General features: G+C 41.5%; 3 gene segments (V, D, J or C); 1 reads left to right on the top strand and 2 right to left on the bottom strand.

The window, feature by feature from the left end:
• Positions 1-26,702, bottom strand: part of LOC141754734 (Ig kappa chain V region Mem5-like) — a 118,475-nt gene that overhangs the window by 72,239 nt on the left and 19,534 nt on the right.
• On the top strand, positions 258-26,599 carry LOC141754735 (Ig kappa chain V-III region MOPC 63-like). The segment is given in 4 exon segments: positions 258-385; positions 493-804; positions 24,888-24,923; positions 26,149-26,599. Coding segments are annotated over 4 exon segments (726 nt in total).
• Positions 21,753-24,258, bottom strand: LOC141754743 (Ig kappa chain V-III region MOPC 63-like). The segment is given in 4 exon segments: positions 21,753-22,275; positions 22,942-22,979; positions 23,723-24,029; positions 24,137-24,258. Coding segments are annotated over 4 exon segments (735 nt in total).

Here is a 26,702-nt window from a genome sequence, read left to right as displayed (position 1 = left end):
GTTGATTTGTGTGGTATTGAATTAGGGGGAATTCACAAAATATTCTGGAAGAAAATTTGTCCATCAGACTCAAATCAAAGATACAAATGATCACTGACACATTCCTGATCAATACTCTGATAAAGTGATTTATCATTTGATAAACAGCATCATCAGAGTAATCCAAGTACCTGTTGGAGTCAGTCTGAGCATTTCCATAGAGAGCCACTTTGCATCAGCAGCACCATGCTCCAGTGCTCTGGGAGAGTTTATAGTCCTGAGAGTTGAACACTGGATGACTGACAGCTGTCCTTCATCACAACAGAAGCCACAGAAATCCTCCTCTCCAAAAACATGACTGTGATCTCCGTCCTCATCTGGACTCTCCTCTGCTGCTGCTTCACAGGTAAAGTCCAGAGAACCAAACTCCTCTCCTCTATGAACATCCGTCCCTCTGAAATGAAGCCGGCAAAACCGTGACGCTGCTTTATGTTTTTGTCTCCGTGTCCTCAGAGTCCAGTGGTCAGGTCACAGTGACTCAGCCTGGAGTAGTGATCTCTGCTCTGGGACGCTCCGTCTCCATCACATGTAGGACCAGTCCCAAGGTCTCTGGCTCAAACTATTTAGCCTGGTACCAACAGAAATATGGAGAAGTTCCGAAACTGCTAATTTACTATGCTAGCACTCGAGCATCAGGGATTCCAAATCGTTTTACAGGCAGTGGTTCAAACTCTGACTTCACTCTGACCATCAGTGGAGTCCAGACTGAAGATGCAGCAGTTTACTACTGTCAGAGTGAACATAACATCAACAGTCAGTATGTGTTCACACAGTGAAAAAGCATCATACAAAAACCTCCCTCAGTTAGACTGAACAGAAACTGAACTGACTGCTGCAGCTGGAAGCTACTGCAGAGACTGATACACTTCATTGAGGACACACACACACCCTCACATCTCATTCACTTTATAGAAAAGACGACACTGTTCACCCTCCGTATCGGTTATGAGAAGTTTACATCAGTACAAATGTATTGTATGTGAATCCTCTGTCTCCATGACTTATTCCATTTTAAATTGAACCTCTGGTTTCTTCCATCAAGAAATGCACCAACATCTCAGTCACACATCATAAAATCAGCCTGTTTGCAGACGACATCCTTTTATATATCACAATATCCTCATCCTCCCTTCTTTCAGTCCCTTAATCTGATCAGTAACCAAAGCAGCTTTTCTTGCTACACTCACTCCTCTTTTATATGTACAGCAAAGTTGAATTCACAGTTTGGAGTTTATATCTCAGGCATCTTGAGACAACTTCTGTGCTTCTTGAGATAACTTCTGTTGTGATTTGACGCTATACAAAAATAAATTGAATTTAATTGAATCTCAGTATGAAAATATGTAACTCAAGTAAATCCTCTGACTGAGAGAGTTGAAAGACACAAGAATTTACACAGTTCATCCAAATCACCAGAATTGCAGAACATATATTCTCACTGACTCTTAGTGGTGGAGCCGTGCAGATAGATATGTTTTTATGGGCTGTCACTCTAATATAGTGGACATGAATGGATTATGTTCCTATTGCTAAAAGAATAGAAAAAAATACATCTGGGAAAACTTTCAAGAAATTTCCCATTTCAGAAATAACGTCCTGGGTATTCTGGAAAATTTAAACAGACTTCACTTTCAACAGTTTTACTGGAATTATTTTCTATAAAAGAAATAGACCCGATCAAATTCACTGTGATGTGGCAGTTATACACAGTGCCACAACACAAACAAAGCATTATTTCTTGTATATTAAAACCAGGTGAAATATTTTCTATTAGACATGTAATACCAAGAATGTCACCAATGTTTATGCTGTCAAGGTCTCCCGTCTCCTGAAACAGGTAATTAATGAACATAAATAAGGGAAACATAATCTTAGAGGAGGGCGGGGCATGATGTGTTAACCCTGAAGAACATTTGTACATAATTAAACCAAGAACACAGATCCTTGTTTGCAGAATCTCTTGTTTTGCATTATTTCATTTCACAGCAGTAATTGTGTTTATGGAACTAGAATAAAAAAATTTACATTGGCTAGATGATGAAGACTATAATAGGTCTTAATAATTTAAAAGAATCCACCGCCAATGTAAACCAATTGAAGTTTACAGTTTACAGTTGTAACATATGCCTCTTGCATATTACATTAGATACACAATTTCAGTTTTAATAAATTGTTACTCTTGTTACTATTAGTATTTTTAATAATTTTACCTTTATTTGATAATCGTTAGGTGTACATATTTGTGTTATTTTCATATTTTTATGCAGTTATTTTACATTTCGAATTTAATATTACGGTATCCATGGTAACAATGGAGCTACAAAAGCTTGTCACTGGGGGAACAAGTCAGAACGGGCTTGTATCTCCCAGGTGAGTGTGTGTGTGTAAACTTTAATCTGTAAATATTAATGTATAGTGTTTGTATAATGTGTAATCTAGAGACCGGGCTTGTATCTCCCAGGTGAACATGTGTCCCGAAGTGCTTGTAAGCAAAATAAATATATGTTGAATCAACATCAGAGCTGTCTGTGGTTCGTTGGAGTGAAACGTTAACCGTCAGCCGTTGGTCTACAAACAAACACAACATAGAGACTGTTGGCTGCCACCGCTATCAGCGGTAAAATAAAAAGGTAACGGTGCTCTCATGAACTGTTTATAGAGGAAGTAAACTGAAGAAGAGACCCCCCGTTACATATGGTGCCGTGATCCCGGGACTCTTTCAGCGAACCTGTTAACCGAGAGAGCTGCTACTCCAACGGATCAACGGAGACTGATATCCGACTGCTCAGCTGAGTTAATTCAGTTGCTACGCAACAAATGTAAGGTAGCGTGTAACTCGCTAACGTTTTTTAAAGTAACTAACAAGCAATATTTCTGGTTAATTACGCTAAGGGGATATATTTATTTCCCTTTTTGTACCTTCCATGATCCTTGTTTGTCTTAGTGAGCTATGTTTTCTAAAAATGCGATCCCAAAATGGGAGGGGGGAGAAATGAGCCAGACGCGCATCCAGCACTCCGTCAGTGTTGATGTGCTGCTTCCCACATGCAGTGACGTCACGCTTGACAGAGAGGGGCGCTTTTCAGCAGGGCTTACAGCAGCAAATGACAACAATGTAAATAATAAGACCAGAGAAAGTTGTGCATTTGAGGATGTATATTTCCAGAGTGGTTACAATGTAAACCCTGGTAATGTGAATGATACAATGGGGCAGAACACTTATAATGAGAGTCAAAGTACTGCACATGGGGAACAACTGTCTCAGATAATTCTACAACTAGGGCAGCAAATTGGGGCAACTATTGCTTCTCAGTTGATTGCTAATGGCTCCATTCAGAAAGTGAATAGCCCCACTCATGATAAAGCCCCCAAACTCCCTCTCCTGGGTTCAGTAATGACACCACCAGTTCCAATGCACTTGATCTGTCCAAAGTGAATCTTATAGTAAAATCAGACATCAAAGAGCCTCCTACATTTAGAGGAGATCACACTGACAAATGCACAGTATATGAGTGGATAGATGTTATGACAGCCTATCTATGCAAGAGACATGTCGAAACAAAGCAATGTTTCGGGGAAATAATGGAAAGACTTACAGGCAAAGCTAAGGAAATAGTCAAAGTGTCGGTGAGAAAGAATCCCTACAACCTTGAGAATAACCCAGACGAAATGTAAAACAATGAAAACTTTGGTGAAGCCATCTCCTCATCAACTCCCCTATTTGACTTTTACTCCACCTTGCCCAGGTGAGAGTGCGTTTAACTATTGGCTCCGGCTTAATACAACTATGGAGCATGTTCTTGACTGTCTATAACGGAGGAGTCGCTCAGTTGATGAACCTGGACTTGAAGTAGCGATGCAGTTCATCCGTCATTGCCCTGATGAGCACCTAGCCACATTCTTCAGAAGCAAGCCTGTGGAAAAATGGTCTGTGGTGGAGGTGCAGAACATGCTTGAGAGCCGCCAGCGAGAGCTCATAATTGCAAGTAGAAGAGAAAATACAATCCCACAGCATTGCATGTCACAGCCAGAATATACTGTGAATAATCAGTCCATTGTGAAGGCAAGGCCTAGCCCTCAATGTGTTAACCCCACTTACCCTCTTGTCTCACAGCCAGTCCCTCTATCTAGTAGACCTGATGCCACATCACTGTCTCACTTGATAGACATGCTCTCCAAGCTCCTCCATGATCAACAGGCTCATGTGTCAACACACATGTGTCATGTCTGAGACAGCAGAGGTCACAGCACAAAAACACACTGTGTTTGTGACCGCCTGTGCTTCTCATGCTATTCGAGAGACCACAGCATCAAAGATTGCCCCATACGCCAGCACACTATCAGTGCCTCTTACACTCCTGCACATGCCAGCCCTACTCAGGCGGACAACTAGCCAGTCCACATTCAGAGGGGGAGAGTGTGGGCACTGATTTTGCCCCCAGCAGTTCAGATGCAGATGATCTTCAGTCAGTGTATAGTTACTTTTGTGAACAAGAAGGAGATGACAAAGTGATATTTCAAAGAACACAGCATTTAAAGGACAGTAACAGTCTTTTCTATACAACAGTTGAGACAGCAGGCAGACAGTTTTGTGGACTTTTAGACAGCGGCTCCATGGCCTGCACTATAAATGAGGAGACAGAGCGCATCCTCCTTGAGTGTGGTGGTTCAGACATCTCCAATACTAGAGACACAGATGCTATTGTTGTGGGCTGTGGAGGGGTTAAAGTGAAACCTAAGTGTATCCATGACTTGAAAATGACATGATGTGTATGGCATTCAGATGGTGGTTCCTGTACTTGTGATACCTGACCAAGTTGATTCTTTCATCATAGGTACTAATGTCTTAAAACACCTGCTGCACTGCATGAAAAATGACAAGGCTTACTGGAAATTTCTGAATGAACCTGACACTGGAAATGTGGGAGAAAGTGCCAAGTTTCTGGGGCTGATGGCAAATCTTGAGTGTTGGAGAGGCCCCCATATTCCTGACAAGATAGGCACAGTGAAGCTAAAGAAGTCTGTAACACTGCAGCCTTGCACAGAGCACATACTATGGGGCAAAATCCCTATGCGGTCTGACTTCTCCATTGGCAGTGCAGTCATCGTGGAGCCTCCAACATCAAGAACCCTCAACCAAAATGTGATAGTTGACAGAGTTGTGGCACCTCTTTGGGGTGACGGCTGGGTCCCAGTCAAGGTCATGAACCCCTTGGATGAGCCACTTACCTTAAGGCGTAACTCAAAGTTGGCAGATGTGTCCCCCTGTATCGCCCTGGAAGACCTTGATCTGTCAACTTGTGCAGGTGACATTCCTCAGAAGTCAATGGTGACATCAGAGTGAACCATCAATCTGTGGAGGACATTGGTCCAGTGCTCCAGGAGCTTGAACAGGCTGGGCTGGATCTCAACTCCTGTGAAGTGAGTAAGTCATTGAAAGCTAAGGTCAATGCTCTGGTAGCCAAGTACAATGGATTGTTCTCTAGGAATAAGCTTGACTGTGGAGAAACAAAGGATTTTGTTCATCGTATCCATCTCAAGGATGAGCGGCCCTTCCGTCTCCCCTACAGAAGAGTCTCTTCAGCAGACTACCACAAGCTCAAGGTGGTTCTTGATGAAATGGAGGAAAAGGGTAACATCAGGAAGTCCTGCAGTGAGTGGGCGTCTCCCCTGGTGTTAGTCTGGAAGAAGAATGGAGACCTTCGTCTGTGCACAGATTTTAGGGAGCTAAACAGACGTAACTTCAAGGATGCTTTCCCTCTGCCTCACCAGTCTGATGCTATGGCTGCTCTTGGAGGTAATGCTTTCTTTAGCTCCATGGACCTGACCTCCGGCTTCTACAATGTCCCCCTCCATGAAGATGATAAAAGGTTCACCGCGTACACAACCCCTGTTGGCCTCTATGAGTATAACAGATTGCCACAGGGGCTCTGCAACAGTTCAGGTTCCTTCATGAGGCTCATGACATCCATCTTTGGTGACCAAAACTGCACTAGTCTCCTTTGCTACCTTGATGACCTCCTTGTCCTTGCACCAACTGAGGAGCTAGCCCTTGAGAGATTCGAAATGGTGTTCAGTCACCTGCAGAACCATGGGCTCAAACTTGCTCCGAAGAAATGTCACCTTTTGAGACAGAAACTCAAGTTCCTGGGCTATATAATCACTAACAATGGTGTGTCTACAGACTGAGAGAAGGTTGAGGTCATAGCTAACCTAACAGAGAAAGATCTCATGATGGAGGATGGATGTACTCCCTCTCCTCGGAAACTGAGATCAGTGCTGGGCATGTTGAACTACTACAACCACTTCATTGAAGGCTTCTCCACCCTAGTGAGACCACTATACAAACTGACATCTGAGCCCAAGTCCAAGCCTCGTTCCCAGCGCCCAAAATGGCACAAGCTGTCTCCTGCTGACTGGACTACAGAATGCCAAGAAGCCTTCCAGTCTCTGAAACAGGCTCTCTTGGACACTGTAGTGTTGGCTCACCCAGATTTCAATAAACCCTTCATTTTGTCAGTAGATGCTTCCAGCTATGGTCTGGGTGCATATCTGAGCCAAGTAGCAGAGGGTGAAGAGAAAGCGAGACCTGTAGCTGTAGACCTCCAAGTCCTTGAACCAAGCTCAGTCCAGATATCCTGCGCACCGCCTTGAGTTCCTGGCTTTGAAGTGGGCTGTCTGCCACAAATTCAGTCATTGGTTGAAAGGAAAACCATTCACAGTGTGGACTGATAATAACCCACTCACCTATATCCTCACCAAGCCTAAGCTGGATGCTAGTGAGCAGCGGTGGGTGTCCAAACTGGCTCCTTTTGACTTTGATATCAAATATGTCCTAAGCGTGAAGAATGTCATCCCCGATCGCCTTAGCACAATCCCTTTCATTAAGGGCAGTGTCACCAGACGAATTATCCAAGAGCCCTACCAGTCTCTTGTCAACGAGGCAAAGGAGGTTCAGCTGGATGATGTCCAGGATGCATTCCACCTGACTGTGAACACTCTGGTCCTGTCCTCAGAGCATGAGACACCAAAGGAAAAATCTGTTAATGTCACCACCAACACTGTTGCAGCCCTCCTTTCTGCTCATAGTGAATGGGAGCCCTGTTCACATGACTGAGTGGCTACTATAGAGGCAGTTGTCAATGTCTACTCCCTGCATTCTCAGAGAACACTCCCAGCCCTCTCACATGCAGAGCTCCAACGGAAGCAGGAAGAAGACACCACCATATCCAGAGCCATGTATTATGTTCAGCGAAAGCGGTGCCCGTCCAGGCGTGAGAGGAGCCATGAGAATGCTCAGGTCCTGAGACTGCTGAGGCAATGGGAAAAGCTGAAGTCGTTAAACAGTCTTCTGTACAGAGTAACCAAAGACCTGTCCTCATGCCATAAGGTCCACCAGCTTGTTGTCCCAACAGAACAAGTCAGACCGGGCTTGTATCTCCCAGGTGAGTGTGTGTGTGTAAAAAAAAGTTCAGAAACTTGTGTTTGGTGGATTATTTCTCTGTTGTTACAATGCTAATTGCCATTGTATTTTACATGGTTGGAAAGCCTGTTTATTTACCTTCACAATGATGTCCAACTTGTAAGGATCATGCATTTGTGGGATGAGCAGCACAGCTGATTATGTAGGTAGTGTGGTATATTTTCAAGTCTTGCATTAGACAGCGAGGCCCTAATTGTAAACATATGTGAAAGAAGCAGGGCAAAGGTCAGGGGCTGAAAGATAACATGTAGGGAATACCTAAGGCATGAGTTCATATCTTAGCTCAGGGATTGGATGACCTGAACCCGATATAAGGGGGTGCGAGGGACCCAAAGGGCAGGACTTTCAGATTCGACTTGAGGCCTCCGGACTGCTATAGACGTCCGTCATGACATGTGTGGCTTGTTTGTAATAAACTCTATTATACCAGCAAGAACAGTGTCCTCGGAGCATCCTTCATCATCACTTCAACAGCACTGTCGCAGAAAAGATACGACAGAATTGGCGTCACGAGACAGGATCGGAAGTGACCTCAACGACAACTTCACAGACGGTGAGCTCACTCATTGAATGCTGGTCATTAATTGGGGCTGTTATGTGGAGTTGTTTGGACACACCGTAAATTAAGAACCTTCTTGTTATGGACATGTACTGTTGATTTGATGTTTAAAGTGAGGCTCCGTGCTAAATTTAATGAAAAAGGGGGAATGAATAGAGAAAAGAAAAAAGTAAAGAAAAGAAGTATGAGAAATACAAGGAATAGTTTAGTATAGCTTCATGGTAACTATAAGGTGTACTAAATAGTATTTGTGCAAGATTAACGCTAAGACACATGCATAAATGCATATTAGACACTGAGTAACGATGGCTCTGACATAGTCCGGAATTAACTTAGAAAGACAAAATTGGGAAACCTGGATCCAGGTAATTTGAATAAATAAATGTAAAGAGTGTTAAGAGACAGAGAAATAAAGGAAATAAAGGAAATAAAGGAAATGATCATAGGACAGCCGCAAATCGGATAGAATAGAGCCCTCAAGTGTAGGAGCATACTTAGAATGGGCCATTAAAACCTGAAACAACATCTGATGGTCAGTTAATAACTGGAGAGTGTAGAATCACAATTCGATTGACAGTTACCACTCTGACGCTTGTTGACGAACGGTGTTCAAGAAGTAGCCTCTCTTCGGAGATTTTACACCTCAACGGTAGCAGAAATTTTACGAGAAAAAGTAAGGAAATAGCGGCAGAAAGCATGCTGGAAATAATGAAGATATCTAAAACTGGTGAAGAAAATGTGGGTGCGTGTACTTTGGAATGAGAGGAAGCTGGGGAAAATGTGTGTGTGCTAGAGGGCTGGATGTGTGTGCGTTGGAGTTTGGAGTGAAGAAAATGTGTGTGCGTGTACTTTGGAATGAGAGGAAGCTGGGGAAAATGTGTGTGTGCTAGAGGGCTGGATGTGTGGGCTGAATGTGTGTGTGTGTTTACTTTGGGATGAGCAGAAGAGGGGGAGAATGTGTGTGCGTACTGATGGGGTCCAGATGTGTGCCATAAAATGGTTAGGAAGAGAATAAGTGTGTGCGTAAAGTTAAAAGTAAGAAAGAACACATTAGGATTGAATAACCATATATAGGTGGGGATTTGAGAAACAGAACATGTAATAATTTGTAAAGATAGATACGTGGCCCGATATATTGTATAAAACAATGAGCTTCTTGCCTTTTTCTAAGAAGACTAAATGAATTGAATGATATATTGTATAAAACAATGAGCTTCTTGCCTTTTTCTAAGAAGACTAAATGAATTGAATGATATATTGTATAAAACAATGAGCTTCTTGCCTTTTTCTAAGAAGACGGATGAATTGAATAATGTAGTGTATAAAACCATGAGCTTCTTATAAAAGACTAATGAATTGAACGATTTAGTAATTAAAACATGAGCTCTTCTTAAAAGGGACGTTATATAATAATTAAAGCTGTTAAAGCACAAATGAACTTCGTTTAAGAAGGGTAGTGTTTGAAACCCCCCCCCCCCCCTCTCTCTCTCTCTCTCTCTTCCCAAAATTCCTTTCGATGACCCTTTCTTGGGAGATACAGAAAATTCCTTTGCCATTTGAACTGTTTGGTCCAGTGGGGTTCACTAAGTGCTTTAATGTTTAGATAAGGGGTTTAAGTTAGGAATATAATGTATGATGCTGTTAAAGGGACCTATGGGTTCACAAGAGACTAAATCATTGCCTGTTCCTTGTCTGTTATGTCATTTATGGTGAGTGAGAATTGAGACGGGAGGCAAGGCAGCGGGCCGGCACATCACGGAGGGTGGATTGCTGACGTCAACTTGGAAGGCTTTCCAGGTCAATCTACTAAAAAGGCCGGTACAATTTATCCGCAAACTCTTTAACAAAAACAAAACCTGCATTTACATATTTGTATGTGTTCTCAGTCATAAGCAATATTGATGGTACACATATAGACCTGCTTTCATTTATTAAGCCTAAGAGGAAACTGACCTGCTCAGTTAGGAGAAATAAATAAATGAATTAATAGAAAACTTGGCAACGGATTGATCAGTTAATGCATTTGATTAATTAATGGCATATGATTGTTTAGTCTAACCTCTGCTGACAATTACAGATGTTCATTTATGTTATGGTGCGTAGTTTGTCTGATCTGTGATGTGGTGGACATTCAAGGTGGTGACTGTTTGAAGATTTGAGCTGAATATTGATTGATTAGATAACTGGTTGTTTATTGATTGATTGATTAGATGACTGGTTAATTTGTTGATTAATTGAGTAGTTGGATAATTGGATAAATTGTTGATTGACTGATTGGCTAGTTGATTAATTGGTTAATTGGTTAATTGGATAATTGGTTAACTGATTAGTTGGATAATTGGATAAATTGTTGATTGACTGATTGGTTAGTTGATTAATTGGTTAATTGGTTGATTTGATAATTGGTTGATTGGTTGAATTGGTTAATTGGTTAATTGGTTGATTGGCTAAATTGGTTAATTGGTTAATTGATTAATTGGTTAATTGGTTAATTGATTAATTGGGTAATTGGGTTTTAAAAAAAAAAAAAAAAAAAAAGGGGGGAAGTAATCTAAATAAGCCTTGAGTAGTTTTAATTTCAGCAATTACTTCTTAAAGTACAATAACGGAACATAAGGAAGCCGTTATAATGGGGAAGAAGAACACTAAAAATCCGAAAGTAATCACTCCTGTTGAGATAGTACAGAAGAATAATCCTTTAATTAGGGGCATCGCAAACATTGCAAAAATATCGGAAAAATGGCACAAACGCTGGCCTGAAATTGACCAACCATGGCCAATGGAGGGGACGCTTAACCCAGATGTAATTAAAATAATGCTGGTACTTGTATCCACATACCAGGCTGAGCAAAAGAAGGGAAAAAAGGGGATAAAACGCAAAGAGAAGAGGCAAGTGGAGCTTGGCATTCTCCAGTTATTTGAAGATGAGGGACAGAAACTGATCAAAGCTGCAAACGATAAGAGGGATAAAGTTGCAGAAGAAATAAAACAAAACACAGAACAAACAGAAAAACTAAGGAAAGACACCAATTCATCGTTCTCACACATGAACCCAGTGAAGGGACCACCACCCTATGAGGTAAAGACGAAGGCTAAGAAAATCTATCCTCAGATCCCGGTGATCAGTCAGGAGGGTGACTACCGTATCAGAAACGAGGAGGACAGAATAATAGAAACAGGACGAGCGGAGACAACTATAACGATGTATCCAAGATCCAAAAGTAAGAATAAAACAAAGTTTGGGTCTAGGAAGCAAAAGCGGGACCATGGAAACGAGAGTGACCAAAGCGATCAGGAAGGGTGCAGAGGAGGATATGACCCTGAAGTCAGGCGGATGTTGGCAAGAGCGGAAATAAGAGGAAATGATAACTCTGATGACAGTGAGGAGGAAGAGGGCCATGAAGAGGGCCATGAAGAGGATGCCCGGGAGACTATAAGAAAGATCGAAATAAGCATAGACCGATGCCGCCGTGAACTACAACAAACTGATAGTCCAGAAGATCTAAGAGAACTAGAGAACCATCTAGAGGAAATGTGGAGGAGGAAGGAAGAGATAGAGAAGGAAAACTTCGAACAATATACCCTGACAACCAGAGGTCGCCCTAGAAAACAGTCGACTCCCAAAAAGATGATTCCAGTCATCATCCGAGGACGGAATTTGGAGTACAAGCCTTGGCAGAATACAGATATGTCAAACATACTTGAAAAGTTACCTACTCTTCAAGATGGAGCACATCCTTGGATTTCGAAGTTGGAAGAAATCACAGTGGGAGAGCAACTGGCCATGGGAGATATAAAGAGACTCTTGGCCAGCCTCGTTGGAATTCACGCTATGGAAGAGATTCTACAGAAAGCTGGACTTAATCGATATGTGGGAACTGCTGTGAATGATTCAGAGCTGTTTGCTGCAAGTAGAGGCCAAGTGTGCAGGGCGCTGAAAGACACATTTCCGACAAACGTACATCCTGACAATATTTTTATTGATCCACTGGGACAAGAGGAAAACCCGAGGGCCTATGTGTCGAGAGTTCATCAAGTGTGGAGAAATATCACAGGAAATGACCCGGATTTGAATCAAATGGAGCAGTCGATTTTGCGAACCAGAATACAGAAGGGGTTGCCCCTGCCAGTGAGAAGCAAATTGGCAGAGGTGGTTGGTCTTGGAAGCATGGCAAAGAGTGTTTATACGGCTCATATAGCCCACCAAGTGGAGCTGTATAGGAAAAAGGAACATGATCAAAAAGACCAGGACCAAGAGACCCTCAGGAAACTTAATCAAATACAACTGACAGATAGTAAGAGGATGGAGAAGAAGCAGGCTCTGGTTATGCAGAATCAGGCTCCACTAAATCAAATAGTACCACTACCACAGCCGAACCAGGTTCAGCTCCAATCGTTCCAGCCACCGCCGGTGGTTCCAGTTGTCGCCTACCCACAGCCAGCCTTTGATCAAGCGCAGCCCTGGAGAGGAAGAGATCAAAGAAATTTCGGAAGAGGAGGAAGGTTTAATCCAAACTTTCAACAGCAATCAACCGGATGTTATACTTGTGGACAACAAGGCCATTTCGCTCGCGAGTGCAACAGGCCCGGAGGAAACTTCAGAGGAGGAAACTTCAGAGGAGGAAACTTCAGAGGAGGATTCAGAGGAGGATTCAGGGGCCAATCAAGGTCACCCAGAGGACCGGTGAACCCTTACAGGGGCCCGGAACCTGGTTACTAGGGGTGCCCGGAAGACTCGAGAGGGGGGTGTCAGCTGGTAGTATCAGGGCCGGAGGAAGATCCAACAATAGAGGTAAAAGTAAATAATCGTCCAGTGGAAGTGATGGCGGACAGCGGAGCTGCTTTTACCTGTATTCGGCCTGAAGATGCTATACATCTCCCCATGTCTGATCAATTGATTCGGACAATCGGGTTCGAGGGAGTAAAACAGCTAGTTCCTCTCACTAAACCAATCGAGCTCAGCTATAAAAAGAAGAAGATTACGTTACCCATATTGGTATCAGAACATACACCTATTGCGCTTTTGGGAAGAGATGCTATGTGTAAATTGGGGTGTACAATAAAATGCACGCCAGACGGCTGTCTGGTGGAAATACCAAACGAGAGGGTTCACCAATTATTGATGACAACAGAGACTGGAGCTTCATCAGTATTTTGGATTGGAAATCTCAGTGCAGATTTTTTTGAGCCAGTTAAGTTGTGGGAAAAGTTTATTGTTGCAAACATGCCTGATGCAAGAACACCGGAGTATCCATTTCACTGCACGCTCAAGTACTTCAATGATGATGCTAAAATAAACGCAGAAGAATGGTTGAGCCGACAACCAAAACAAGTTCAAATAAATTCAGGCTGTATAATTTTGGGACCACAAGGAGCAGCTATGAAGATACAAAAAGATGACTATTTGGACAAAGAGTTTGATATCGAGAAGAGTGTCCCACATGTGACCTTGTGGGTGCGTGAAGAACATACACAGAAAAAAGTGGGAGAAATGATGGCGGAGGCAGAAAAAGCTGTTTTTACACCAGTCACAGAAAATCTTGCCATCTGGACGAGTGAGGATCAGAGATTCATTAAGATTATGATCTCTGCTCAAGGAATAGGACAGCCACAAACCGTGCGAATGACACATGAATCCATCTGCAGTGCTAAGATGGACTCAGACTCAATGAGAGAAGAGATGCTACAACAAGTTCCAGAATGTTTGTGGGCTCGGCATAATACGGATATTGGACTTGTGAAGTCAGCTCAACCAGTGAGAGTTGAACTCCGACCAGGAGTCAAACCACCTTGGAAGAACCAGTATCCACTGAGTGAAGAGGCAATCCGAGGAATTGAACCACAGATTGAAGGACTTCTTAAGGCGGGGGTGTTAAAGACAACACAGGATCCCCAGAGCAACACGCCTTTGTTGCCGATAAAGAAGCCAGATGATTCATATCGCCTAACACATGATCTAAGAGCGGTCAATGAAGTGGTGGTTGATTTTCCAGCAGAGGTGCCGGATCCACATACTTTGCTAGCCCAACTTCCGCCAAAAGCGACACATTTCACAGTGTTAGATTTATGTGGTGCGTTTTTCAGTGTTCCACTCAGTAGGGAAAGCCAAAGGTTATTTGGGTTCACGTACAATGGACAATCTTATGAGTATGAGAGACTGCCACAAGGATTCAAACATAGTCCTCACATTTTCAATAAAATAGTGAAAGACGATTTGGAGGGGATAGAGCAGGTACTAAAAAGCAATGTAATTCAATACGTGGACGACATCATCATTTGTTCACCAGATGAGGAGACATGTCATAAGGACTCAATTAAATTGCTACAAATACTGGCAGAGAAGGGCCACAAGGCCTTTCTGAAGAAACTGCAGTATTGTCAGGAGAAGGTAATCTATTTGGGTCAAACAATAACGCAGGGACGCAGAAGCATCTCTGATATTCACGTGGAGGCTATTCGTAAGGCTCCAAAACCCAGAACAGTCCGAGAGATGATGACATTCCTTGGTATTGCAGGATATTCCTCAGCATGGGTTGAGGATTATGCTAGCTTGACGGGGCCTTTAAGAGCTATGATCAAAGATACTGGGAATGCTAAGCTACACTGTAATCTGTCCTGGACACATGATGGCCTTTTGGCATTTGAAACGACAAAAAAGAAGTTGCAAGAGGCTCCGGCGCTAGCAATTCCAGACTACTCTAAGAATTTTGTGTTATATGTATCTACTTCCATTGGGGGTAAATATGCATGTGCAGTTCTTTGTCAACCAACGGGTACGGGTACGAGTCCTCAACCTATTTCGTATTACTCCACGGCTTATTCAGAAGTAGAGCTAGGGTTACCACTGTGTTACAGAGCTATGGTGGGAGTTTCTCTAATGTACAATAAAGCATCATCTGTAACAATGGGTTATCCAGTGACAATTCTTACACATCATAGTCTAAGGAATCTTTTGAACTATGGTAAAAACAACTTGACCATGTCTAGGCTCAGAGACTATCATAGGCTCTTAGAGCAGGAAGATGTTACCCTAGCAAGGTGTGTTACGGTAAATCCAGCGGAGAATTTGCCAACTCCAGAAGACGGTGAGCCACACGATTGTGTTCAAGAAGCAGAGAAATACTCTAGGCTTAGATCAGATTTACAAGCTCTCCCATTGCATGTGGTAGACCTGGAGTATTGGACTGATGGGTCTTGCTATCGTGTGGGCGATAAATTAAGGGCCGGCTATGCGATAGTAAAAGCCCAAGGAACTGGATTTACAGTTGAGAAGGCTGAAGAGATACCACAGCCTGCATCTGCACAACTTGCTGAGCTGGTGGGGCTAACTGAAGCGTGTTTGTTGGCAGAAGGGAAGCGAGTGACGATATATACTGACTCTGCATATGCACATAATGTGTGCCACTTGTTTGGAGCAGTGTGGAAGAACCGAGGGTTTAAGAAAACGGATGGTTCGCCGATACAGCATCACGCCCAGATCATGAAATTGTTGCATGCTATGATGAAGCCTAAAGAAATAGCAATAGCTAAATGTGCGGCACATAAGAAGGATGCGTCAAGGGTTTCACAAGGGAACAGAGCGGCTGATGAAGCTGCAAAAGCAGTCACTGGAGCAGATAAATTGGGCAAAGTTCTTCTCGTCACGCATGAAGTGAACTTGGAAGACAAAATTACACTCAAAGATGTGATTTTAATGCAGGAAGCTGCTCCTGAAATGGACAAACAGTTGTGGCTAGACCGAGGTGCTACCCGAGATTCTACTGGACTTTGGAGAAATCATGAGGGGCTGATACTATCACCTCCAGACCTGTTGGGTCTGATGATTCAGGAGGCGCATGGCTTAGCTCACGTTGCAAGGGGGGAAGTTAAGAGAAAGATCACAAAAGAGTATGGGTTTTGGGCACCATGTTTGCTTGAACAGATTGATTATGTCATAGGCAGGTGTACTATCTGTCTGAAAAACAATGTTCGGAGGGGAGTGACGGTTCCTCCTGGCCACATCCCAACTCCAAGAGGGCCTATGCGGGAACTAGTTGTAGACTATGTTGACATGATAAAACCGATTGAAGGGAAAAGGTACATGCTAGTCGTGGTGGACAGATTTTCACGATGGCCTGAGGCCTGTCCAACAAAACGAAAGGATGCTCAATCGGTTGCCAAGTTCTTATGCAGAGAGGTCATAAGCAGGTGGGGACTTCCAGATCGAATATCCTCAGACAATGGGAAAGAGTTTGTGGATAAGACGGTGAAATTGATTTTGCAAAAAAAAAAAAACTAAGTATATTTTGTTTAATGAGGTTAGGTGGATGAAAATTAAAGATGATTGTTCACTTGCAGTGCGCAACGTTACTCGGGAAGATGAAGGGGAATATATGTGTACATATCGGGAGCCAGAGTTTAAATTTGTTCCATCTAGCCACTCTTGGATTGGAAGTTACATAAGTCGTAAGGTGAGACTTATGATAACAAACCTAAGACCTGTTGAAGTAACCACTGCAAAGGTAAATAACACACGTATAGAGGCTGCTACTTTAAATTTGAAATCAATAAATAATGATAATGCTTTCGATCAGAGTACTACCTTGGCGACAACATCGACGCCTAAGAAATTGGAGAATGTGACACAGACACTTGACAAAGTATCCTTGAAAGTGAAAGAGATGGTGAATGAGAGCCGGAAGTCTATGTTAGAGATGGGGATTAGTGTGAGTAGTAGGAAGGGGATTGAGGAAGTGAAGGTTGGAAATTCATTTGAGACTGTTCAGAGGAATATTGTAGATGAGGGAAAGGAGTTTGTTGACTCGGATCGGATATCACAGGAGATGTTTGAACAGAACCATGTAATGCAGAAGAGAGAAGCTAAGTGGAAAGCGTATGGATTTGATGCTTTAGCGTTGGGAATTGTAGACCCATGGGCAGGTAGAAATTTATGGTTTCAGCAGTTAACACACTCAGTGAGATCAATCAAGAAATTGAAGGGTCCATGTGTGTTGAAAGTACCAACACCAGGTACATGGCCTTCAATTTTGGAGGCGGTACCGGAACCATTAACTATGGCATGTCAATCTTCTGTACTGTCATGGCTCTTGTATCAACAGCAATCATCAGTGGATAAAGTGATGGCTTTATCAGTGAACCTTTTTAAACCTAGAATGAATTGTTCTTGGTTGGCAGGTTTACCATATGAGAATTTACTTGAACAACATGAAAATGTGATGACAGCGGTACCTGATCCGATGGAAGTGACACCTGTGAGGGCAAAGTACTGTTTTTGCTCAAATGAAACTAATAAGGGGTCTGGAATGTTTATGGGAATATCAGAGTGTGATGGCTATATGATGGATTTAGGAAAGCGTGAGGATGAGGATGTGAATAAGTTGTATGAAGTGATTTTTCAAGTGTCAAAGCGTAAGCCGAGTAGAACTTTGATGGTAGAACATCAAGTGTTGCCTGGTAATGTGACTATAGGCAATTTCAGGGATATTTGGTGGATTTGTGGTGAAAATGCTTATCTATTTCTACCATACGGGTGGACAGGATGTTGCTATATGGCAACACTGAAACTCCCATATGAAGTTTTTTCTGTCCAGAAGGGAGAAGCATCTGATGAGGCTCAATCTAATGTTGCTTCTGGAAGTAGGAATAAAAGAGAATTAGCGCAATTTTATAATCTGGAGTCCTACCATTGGAGAATAAGTATAGGAGAAAAGTGGGGAATAGGATTGTTTCCATGGTATGGAGTGGCATTTTTGGCAGATCATATTGATAACATTACATACACCTTACAGGGCTTTGCAAACGAAACTATAAGAGGTTTCGAAATGTTGTCAAACACCCAAAGGAGCCATAGATTGACATTGTTAAAACACGACATGGCTCTTGATTATATTTTGGCCAAACAAGGGGGCTTATGTGTTGCTTTAAATTTATCAGGAGATGCTTGCTATACGTTGATTCCTGATAGTTCTGACAATATGACTAGTGTCATAGAGGCATTGAAGCACATAAGAGATGCGTTTGGCCCATCAGAAGACGCGGGATGGTCTGCAAACGCTTGGTTGCAGGATAAATTGGGGCCACTAGGAGCAGTGTTAGTTCAGGTTTTGGTAGCGCTCGTTATGTCGTTGTGCGTGATGTTTTGTTTTTGCACGCTGTTGTTGACCTTTGCAAAGGCCATGATAATTAAATGGGTTGGAGTTGTGCTGCCCGGCGATCAAACGCTGATGCCATTATTACACGAAGCTGACTCGGACGTAGATGAGGATGACGCAATAAAGATCGAATTGGTGGAGGAATATCCATTTTAAAATATAATCATATTATTTACCTCTGTTTTTGCTTGTGTAGTTTGTAGTGTTGATGTTGTTTTGCTCTTTCGAGACTTTGTTTAGTCTCGAAGGGGGGATATGGCAACAAATGAACAATATGATTAATGGACAATATTTACATTTTTACTTATCTTATTCTGTGTTTGATGTTTTAATTTGTATCTGTTCTGTATGCAAAAGATACTGGTTTTCTTTTCTTTCATTCTAGAACATATTGGGGAAGAACACTGTGAGGGTGGTGGATTGTCAGGGACTCCGATGGGCTGAATGGATTCAGACACTTCAAACATGAAAATACGAATGGCCTGAAGAACTCTGAACGTGGACTGTCGATACAACATCCAGAGTCAAGACGTCATCGATACTACACCGGCGTCAAGGCTGCTGAGAAACTACAGCGTTATACAGTCTTATGTCTTCTCTGAGATGTTACCTTAGTGTTATTGAAAAGGAATTTTCTTTTTTGTGTATTACATGCTTGAGAAATGATGGTTTCTAAATATAATGGGACCTCAGATGTTTTCTTTTTCTTTTTCTCGATGGTTAGGGACAGTGGGGTAGGCAGGAAAAGGTCCATAGAAAGGTGCGATGGGTCGACCAGCCTGACTTTGGACATTGTTTTGTTTTAATTTGCTGAGAGTTCCATATGCATTTGCTTAAATCATTTCCATATACAAATTGCTAAAATTCCTCATTTCAGTGTTATGGAGTATTACGTATGGTCGCCTTGGCAGAGGGACCGTGAGAGAATTTTCCTGTATACATTGTTTAATACATTGTTCAAGAAAGATTAGCTGCCTGACAGGTTTTTCACTCTCACTTTTATACTCCATACGTGTCTCAATGGTAAAAGGACAGGTTGTAAATTTGTCATGTTTATACACCTGTATGTCTCTTCTTTTATTTTTTCGAGACTTTGTGTAAGTCTCGAAGGGGGGAATATGTGGTATATTTTCAAGTCTTGCATTAGACAGCGAGGCCCTAATTGTAAACATATGTGAAAGAAGCAGGGCAAAGGTCAGGGGCTGAAAGATAACATGTAGGGAATACCTAAGGCATGAGTTCATATCTTAGCTCAGGGATTGGATGACCTGAACCCGATATAAGGGGGTGCGAGGGACCCAAAGGGCAGGACTTTCATATTCGACTTGAGGCCTCCGGACTGCTATAGACGTCCGTCATGACATGTGTGGCTTGTTTGTAATAAACTCTATTATACCAGCAAGAACAGTGTCCTCGGAGCATCCTTCATCATCACTTCAACAGCACTGTCGCAGAAAAGATACGACAGTAGCACCCAAGAAAAATTTGCCAAAATGCTCTGCCAATGGTAAAAAGTGTTTATCTCCTGTTGGTATTGACTCTTGTTTTGAGCTCTTGTTTTGAGCTCCCTACTAAAGGGATCATTTGGTGTCTGCTCCAAGCATCGGCATGCCATGTTTATCTAATCTGGATAAGGCCCGTGCAATAGGGCAAGTCGAAGCTGGTGTTCCGCAAAACCAAGTTGCAGCATTATTTGGAGTCTTAATAATTTAACAGAATTAACCGCCAATTGAGAACAACCAATTGATGTTCTCAATTTTTTATCGGATTCTGTTTTTAATGATTTAAACAGTAAAAGCTGTCAGCGGTGAGGGGGAAACAGCATGATGTGTTGAGGACAGCTACAGTTCACTGACTCTGTGTGTTTGCATATGTGTCCTGCCTCTCTGCTCCCAGCCATTAAAAGGCCAGTGTTGATCAGTGGCTGTCCAGGCCTTTCAGAGACACAATGATGATGTCACTGATTCTACTGCAGGCCACCCTGGGGCTCCTTGTCCAGGGTGAGACTCTTCTGAAAACTTTGCTTCAGGATGCAACCAGGTTCACCACAATGATGTTCTGCTATGATGGAGAAACACTGACACAAGCAGCGTTTACCTTCTTCCATCTATTCTCCATGTTAAAGAAATGTGACTCTTCTGTTTGGATGTTGATCATCTTTCTCCAAACTGGATTTGTCTCAATAACCCTTCTGCTCTTTTTCATGTTTTCCAGATTCATCAGGAGAAATCATCCTGACTCAGTCTCCTGGATCTCAGTCTGTTGTTCCAGAACAGACTGTCTCCATCAGATGTCAAGCCAGTTCAAGTGTTAGCAATGACTTAGAGTGGTACCTTCAGAAACCCGGAGAGGCTCCTAAACTCTTGATTTATGATGCTACAACTCGTTTCTCTGGAGTTTTTGATCGTTTCAGTGGGAGTCAGTCTGGGACTGACTTCACTCTGACCATCAGTGGAGTTCAGACAGCAGATGCAGGAGTTCACTAGTGTCAGCAGGATTACAACACACTGTTCACACAGTGATACAACGTCGTACAAAAATTTCTCTCAGCTACAGAGGAACTGATCTGAATGAAGAGCTGCACAGAAATGGAGACACTTTAGAAGTTTGACTGTTAATGAAGTCCAAATAACAAAATAATGTCATGAAATACTTTATAAACTGTACAAAGTTATAATGGTAATGTTGTTAGAATAGGGTATTAAACAAAACATTCAAACCGATCAAACTACATCTATTGTACAAATAGAACCAATAACAGCAGTTTGTTGAGCTTTGAAATACAATATATATATATTTTATATTTCTTATTTAATTTTTTTAAAGATTATTTTTAAGCTAATACAAATTTTAAATTAATTTTATTTACATTCATGTCTCACAGTTTAGTTTACAGCAAACCTAAAAACGGGTTTTAAATGAGCTTGTGTTCTCGGTAAAACACATGAGTCATGTTATATTTTGAGATCACGCTGCTGATACTGAAACTAGGATGATATAATATGCTGATGATATCCTACTTCATAATTCAAATGCAATATAAAATTCTCAGACTTTGTAGTTTATTCAGATTCATTATACTTTCTGGACACTTCTAAAACTGTCTCCACATGAGAGTTTCTCCCAATGGCACACTTCATTTATGAGATACATACAATATATCTGATTTTCCTAAAAATATTTAAACAATCAGCTTTGTTGCAAAAAAAATGCAACCAGTCTATTGAATCAGTTTTCTGAAGTCAAGAAAAGCTTTAAGTAATCTGGAATAAAGAACACATTTATTTCTATCATGTCGGGGTCACATTAAACTTAAAATAATGATCATCTGATAAGTTGTTTTTTTTTGTTTTGGAATATCATGTGTATTAAACATGGCATTATATGAACTCATAGTTTTTTTCTAGAAACATTTTAAGCAATTTAAAAGTGTTAAACTCAGTTATGTTCAATCTTTCTGGAGTTAATGGATCTATTAAGACAGCTACATCTGTTACTTTTGAAATAACATGAAAACAACTGATTTGCCGAAAAAGGTCTTTATTGTGTTGAAATAATCAAAATTACAACAATCAAGAAATCTTCATCAATGAAACATGTGATTAGACAGTGAGTGAGGGAAAGAAAAAGAGAGACATGGAGAGAGAGAGCATTATCAGAGTAAAACCAGTGAGTCATGTCAGGACTGGGAACACTGGTCTCTCCTCAGTGTAGAGACACTGAGGAGAGACCAGTGTTAACAGTCCTCTCAGAGGAGAGCGTAGTCTGGGAGCCCTGGGTGGCCTCACAGGTCACAGAGCCCACCTTCCTCCACTGGTCTGCAGGGAGCCTCAGGGTGCTGCTCCAGCTGTAGTGGCCGTCCTTCTCCAGCACCCCGGGGCTCCTGCTCTCCTCCCAGCTGATGCTGCCGCTGCCGTCCACCTTCCAGGCCAGACTCCAGTCTGAGGGGAAGCCCTTGTTGGCCAGGCACATGAGCGTGGCCTTCCCCTGCTGCAGCTCCTCACTGGAGGGGGGCAGCACCGTCAGGGTGGGACGGATATCACCTAGGAGACACCAATCAGCTTAGAGGACAGGGACCACACAGCTGCCAATCAACCACCAGACACTTGGACACCTTTACTGTGTGAGAGATGATTTTCTCCTTGAAGGAGTTTCTGTAGATGGTTTTTCTGCTCCACCAGTCACTCACTCACACATTGTTTCACTTCCCTTTAAGAAGCCTCTCATGTATATCAGCACAGAGAGAATCAGCATACACAATGATCTGAAACATAGCAAACTACACTGCAAATAAAACATCAGAATCTGGACGAACTTTCTCATCAAAATCATCCAAGACCTTAACTATACATGACTTTAAAGAACGTAGAGGAAACATAAGCAAATACAGAAAATGAATTGATGAAACAAAATGTTCAGTCTTCCTTTAGCAAACTAACAATAGATTTAAAAAAAGTTTTTTTAACAATACGACCCAATAAAAAGATTACAGAATTTGTGCATTTTCAAATACTGATCTTTATCTTCAGTCTGTTCAATTTGACTTGAATAAAGTTTATTTTAATTCATAATAACAACAGTTATCATTGTGGAGGAATACTAAAAACTAACCTCAGCAAACATGTTTAAAGTAGAATTGAACTTTCAAAAACTGAATTTAAAACATAACTTTACAATATTATATTTAGTATTTTTATGCAAAAACTTACTTCCAACATCCAGTCTGGTTCCTTCACCAAAAGTCCACCACAGTGATACAAAGTCATTGAGCCGCCGTACAAAAACCTCTCACTGTAGAGAGACACGGCTCTCTGACTTTGACACAAACAAACTCACCAAACACATTCCCAGTTTACCCAGTTTATGTAATAACTGGTTAACATGTTTAAAACCATTCACAGATCATGAAAATGTATTGAACCTTTTCTAAGTGAAATGCCAAACATCTACAAGCAATATTAATGATCTTTTCAGGAAAATATACCTCATCTGGACTCTCCTCTGCTGCTGCTTCACAGGTAAAGTCCAGAGAATCAAACTCCTCTCCTCTATGAACATCCGTCCCTTAGAGAATTTTGGTAAACCACATAATCGGCTGTGCTGCTCATCCCACAAATGCATGATCCTTACAAGTTGGACATCATTGTGAAGGTAAATAAACAGGCTTTCCAACAATGTAAAATACAATGCCAATTAGCATTGTAGCAACAGAGAAATAATCCTCCAAACACAAGTTTCTGAACTTTTTTTTCCCAGTTTATAAACTTTGGTTGGACATTGAAAAGTTCAAATTTAACCTAAGAAAATGCTAATAAAAATAATAGATTTTTAAAATGAAGTTTGTACTGTAAACTCTTAGAATTACATGTAATTATAAAGTATATTTTATTCATTTGTGGTTGTCTTTTAGGATAAATGCAGCTGTTCAGTCAGATCAGTTCCTCTTTAGCTGAGGGAGGTTTTTGTACGACGTTTTTTCACTGTGTGAACACAAACTGACTGTTTGGGTAATGTCCACTCTGACAGTAGTAAACTGCTGCATCTTCAGTCTGGACTCCACTGATGGTCAGAGTGAAGTCAGAGTTTGATCCACTCCCTGTAAAACGACTTGGAATCCCTGATGCTCGAGTGCTAGTAGCGCTAATAAGCAGTTTAGGAGTTTCTCCATCTTTCTGTTGGTACCAGGCTAACCAGTTTGAGTAAATATCCTGACTGGTTCTACATGTGATGGAGACGGAGCGTCCCAGAGCAGAGCTCACTGCTCCAGGCTGAGTCACTGTGACCTGACCTCTGGACTCTGAGGACACAGAGACAAAATCATAAAGCAGCGTCACTGTTTTGTTGGCTGCATTTCAGAGGGACGGATGTTCATAGAGGAGAGGAGTTTGATTCTCTGGACTTTACCTGTGAAGCAGCAACAGAGGAGAGTCCAGATGAGGACGGAGATCACAGTCATGTTTTTGATGAGGAGTATTTCTGTGGCTTCTGTTGTGATGAAGGACAGCTGTCAGTCATCCAGTGTTCAACTCTCAGGACTATAAACTCTCCCAGAGCACTGGAGCATGGTGCTGCTGATGCAAAGTGGCTCTCTATGGAAATGCTCTGACTGACTCCAACAGGGACTTGGATTACTCTGATGATGCTGTTTATCAATGGATCAATCACTTTATCAGAGTATTGATCAGGAATGTGTCAGTGATGATTTGTATCTTTGATTTGAGTCTGATGGACACATTTTCATCAAGAATATTTTAAGATTTCCCCCTAATTCAATACCACACAAATCAACATCACTGTTGGACGAATTTAAACTAAATTATTATTTATCATAATCTACAATAAACATGTATTTATGATCATTATTTACGTTTTGGAGCATTCATTGGAGAGTTGCTCTTTAGAAATATCTTAATTCAGTATGTTTTACTGAAAAGGACATTAATATTGCTTATAGATGTTTGGCATTTCACTTAGAAAAGGTTCAATACATATTCATGATCTGTGAAAGGTTTTAAACATGTTAACCAGTTATTACATAAACTGGGTAAACTGGGAATGTGTTTGGTGAGTTTGTTTGTGTCAAAGTCAGAGAGCCGTGTCTCTCTACATTGAGAGGTTTTTGTACGGCGGCTCAATGACTTTGTATTACTGTGGTGGACTTTTGGTGGAGGAACCAGACTGGAGGTTGGAAGTAAGTCAAATGTTTATTATTTCAGGAGCAATTTGTCTTTGTTTTATTTTATATTTAAACAGTCTAGAAAAAATATTTGCCTTTACACTTTCATGGATGACTTTTTGAACATATTTTGCTCTAAGAGACAAAGTTCACTTCAGTAACAGAAATTCAAAAAGTCATTGTTACAAAAGTAAAACATTAAACTAGAGGATAAATCATTATTTCCAACATTAATGTTAAAGTTTCATCTTGAGGGCTTTTAGGTTTAGTTCAGTCTGACACAGTCAGAGAGCCGTGTCTCTCTACAGTGAGAGGTTTTTGTACGGCGGCTCAATGACTTTGTATCACTGTGGTTGACTTTTGGTGGAGGAACCAGACTGGATGTTGGAAGTAAGTTTCTGCACAAAAAAACTAAATATAATATTGTAAAGTTATGTTTTAAATTCTACTTTTGAATGTTTTGGACGGATAAATTTATCTTTTATATCAATAACAATGTTAGTATTCATGTTTTATTTCTCCTCCTTAATCTTGGAGACTAACTCAGAGCAGCTTTACTGAACATTTCTTGACACATTCCTGTCATACTGAATCTTAAATAACTTGACGATAATCATAAATGTTCAATTTTACTTTACACATGTTTTCTGAGGTTAGTTTTTAATATTCCTCCATAATGATAAATGTTGTTATGATGAATTAAGATGTGCTTTATTCAAGTCAAATTGAACAGAGTGGAGATAAAGATCAGTATTTGCAAATGCACAAATTCTGTTTTATTTCTATTGTGTCATATTGTTACAAACAGTTTTTTAAATCTATTGTTAGTTTGCTAAATGAAGACTGAAATCCTCCTGAGGAACATTTATTTCATCACCTCATTTTCTGTATTTGCTTATGTTTCCACTACATTCTTTAAAGTCATGTATAGTTAAGGTCTTGGATGATTTTGATGATACGGTTTTAAAATTTGTCCAACTTTTATAAGTTATTTCCAGTGTAGTTTGATATGTTTCAGGTCATTGTGTATGATGATTCTCTCTGTGCTGATATACATGAGAGGCTTCTTAAAGGGAAGTGAAACAATGCGTGAGTGAGTGAATGGTGGAGCAGAAAAAACATTTGACAGAAACTCCTTCAAGGAGAAAATCATCTCTCACACAGTAAAGGTGTCCAAGTGTCTGGTGGTTGATTGACAGCTGTGTGGTCCCTGTCCTCTAAGCTGATTGGTGTCTCCTAGGTGATGTCCGTCCCACCCTGATGGTGCTGCCCCCCTCCAGTGAGGAGCTGCAGCAAGGGAAGGCCACGCTCATGTGCCTGGCCAACAAGGGCTTCCCATCAGACTGGAGTCTGGCCTGGAAGGTGAACGGCAGCGGCAGCATCAGCTGGGAGGAGAGCAGGAGCCCCGGGGTGCTGGAGAAAGACGGCCACTACAGCTGGAGCAGCACCCTGAGGCTCCCTGCAGACCAGTGGAGGAAGGTGGGCTCTGTGACCTGTGAGGCCACCCAGGGCTCCCAGACTCTGCTCTCAGAGACACTGAGGAGAGACCAGTGTTCCCAGTCCTGACCTGACTCACTGGGACTATGCTTCTGGTTTCTCTCTGATACTGCTCTCAGTCTGCTCTCAGTAACTCTCTCTGTCTTTTATTTGACATGTTTCAATAACAATATTTACCAACTTGTTGCAATGTTTTAATATGATTTCAGTGTTTCCTGATAATAAAGTTGTTTTCATCAAATCACTTGTTTTCATATTTATTATCAATGTGTCTTAATGTTTTTCTTTTAATGGTGT

The sequence above is a fragment of the Sebastes fasciatus genome, chromosome 17 (genome assembly GCF_043250625.1).
Source record: "Sebastes fasciatus isolate fSebFas1 chromosome 17, fSebFas1.pri, whole genome shotgun sequence".
Lineage (NCBI taxonomy): Eukaryota > Metazoa > Chordata > Actinopteri > Perciformes > Sebastidae > Sebastes > Sebastes fasciatus.
This window is presented reverse-complemented; position numbering and strand designations above follow the sequence as displayed.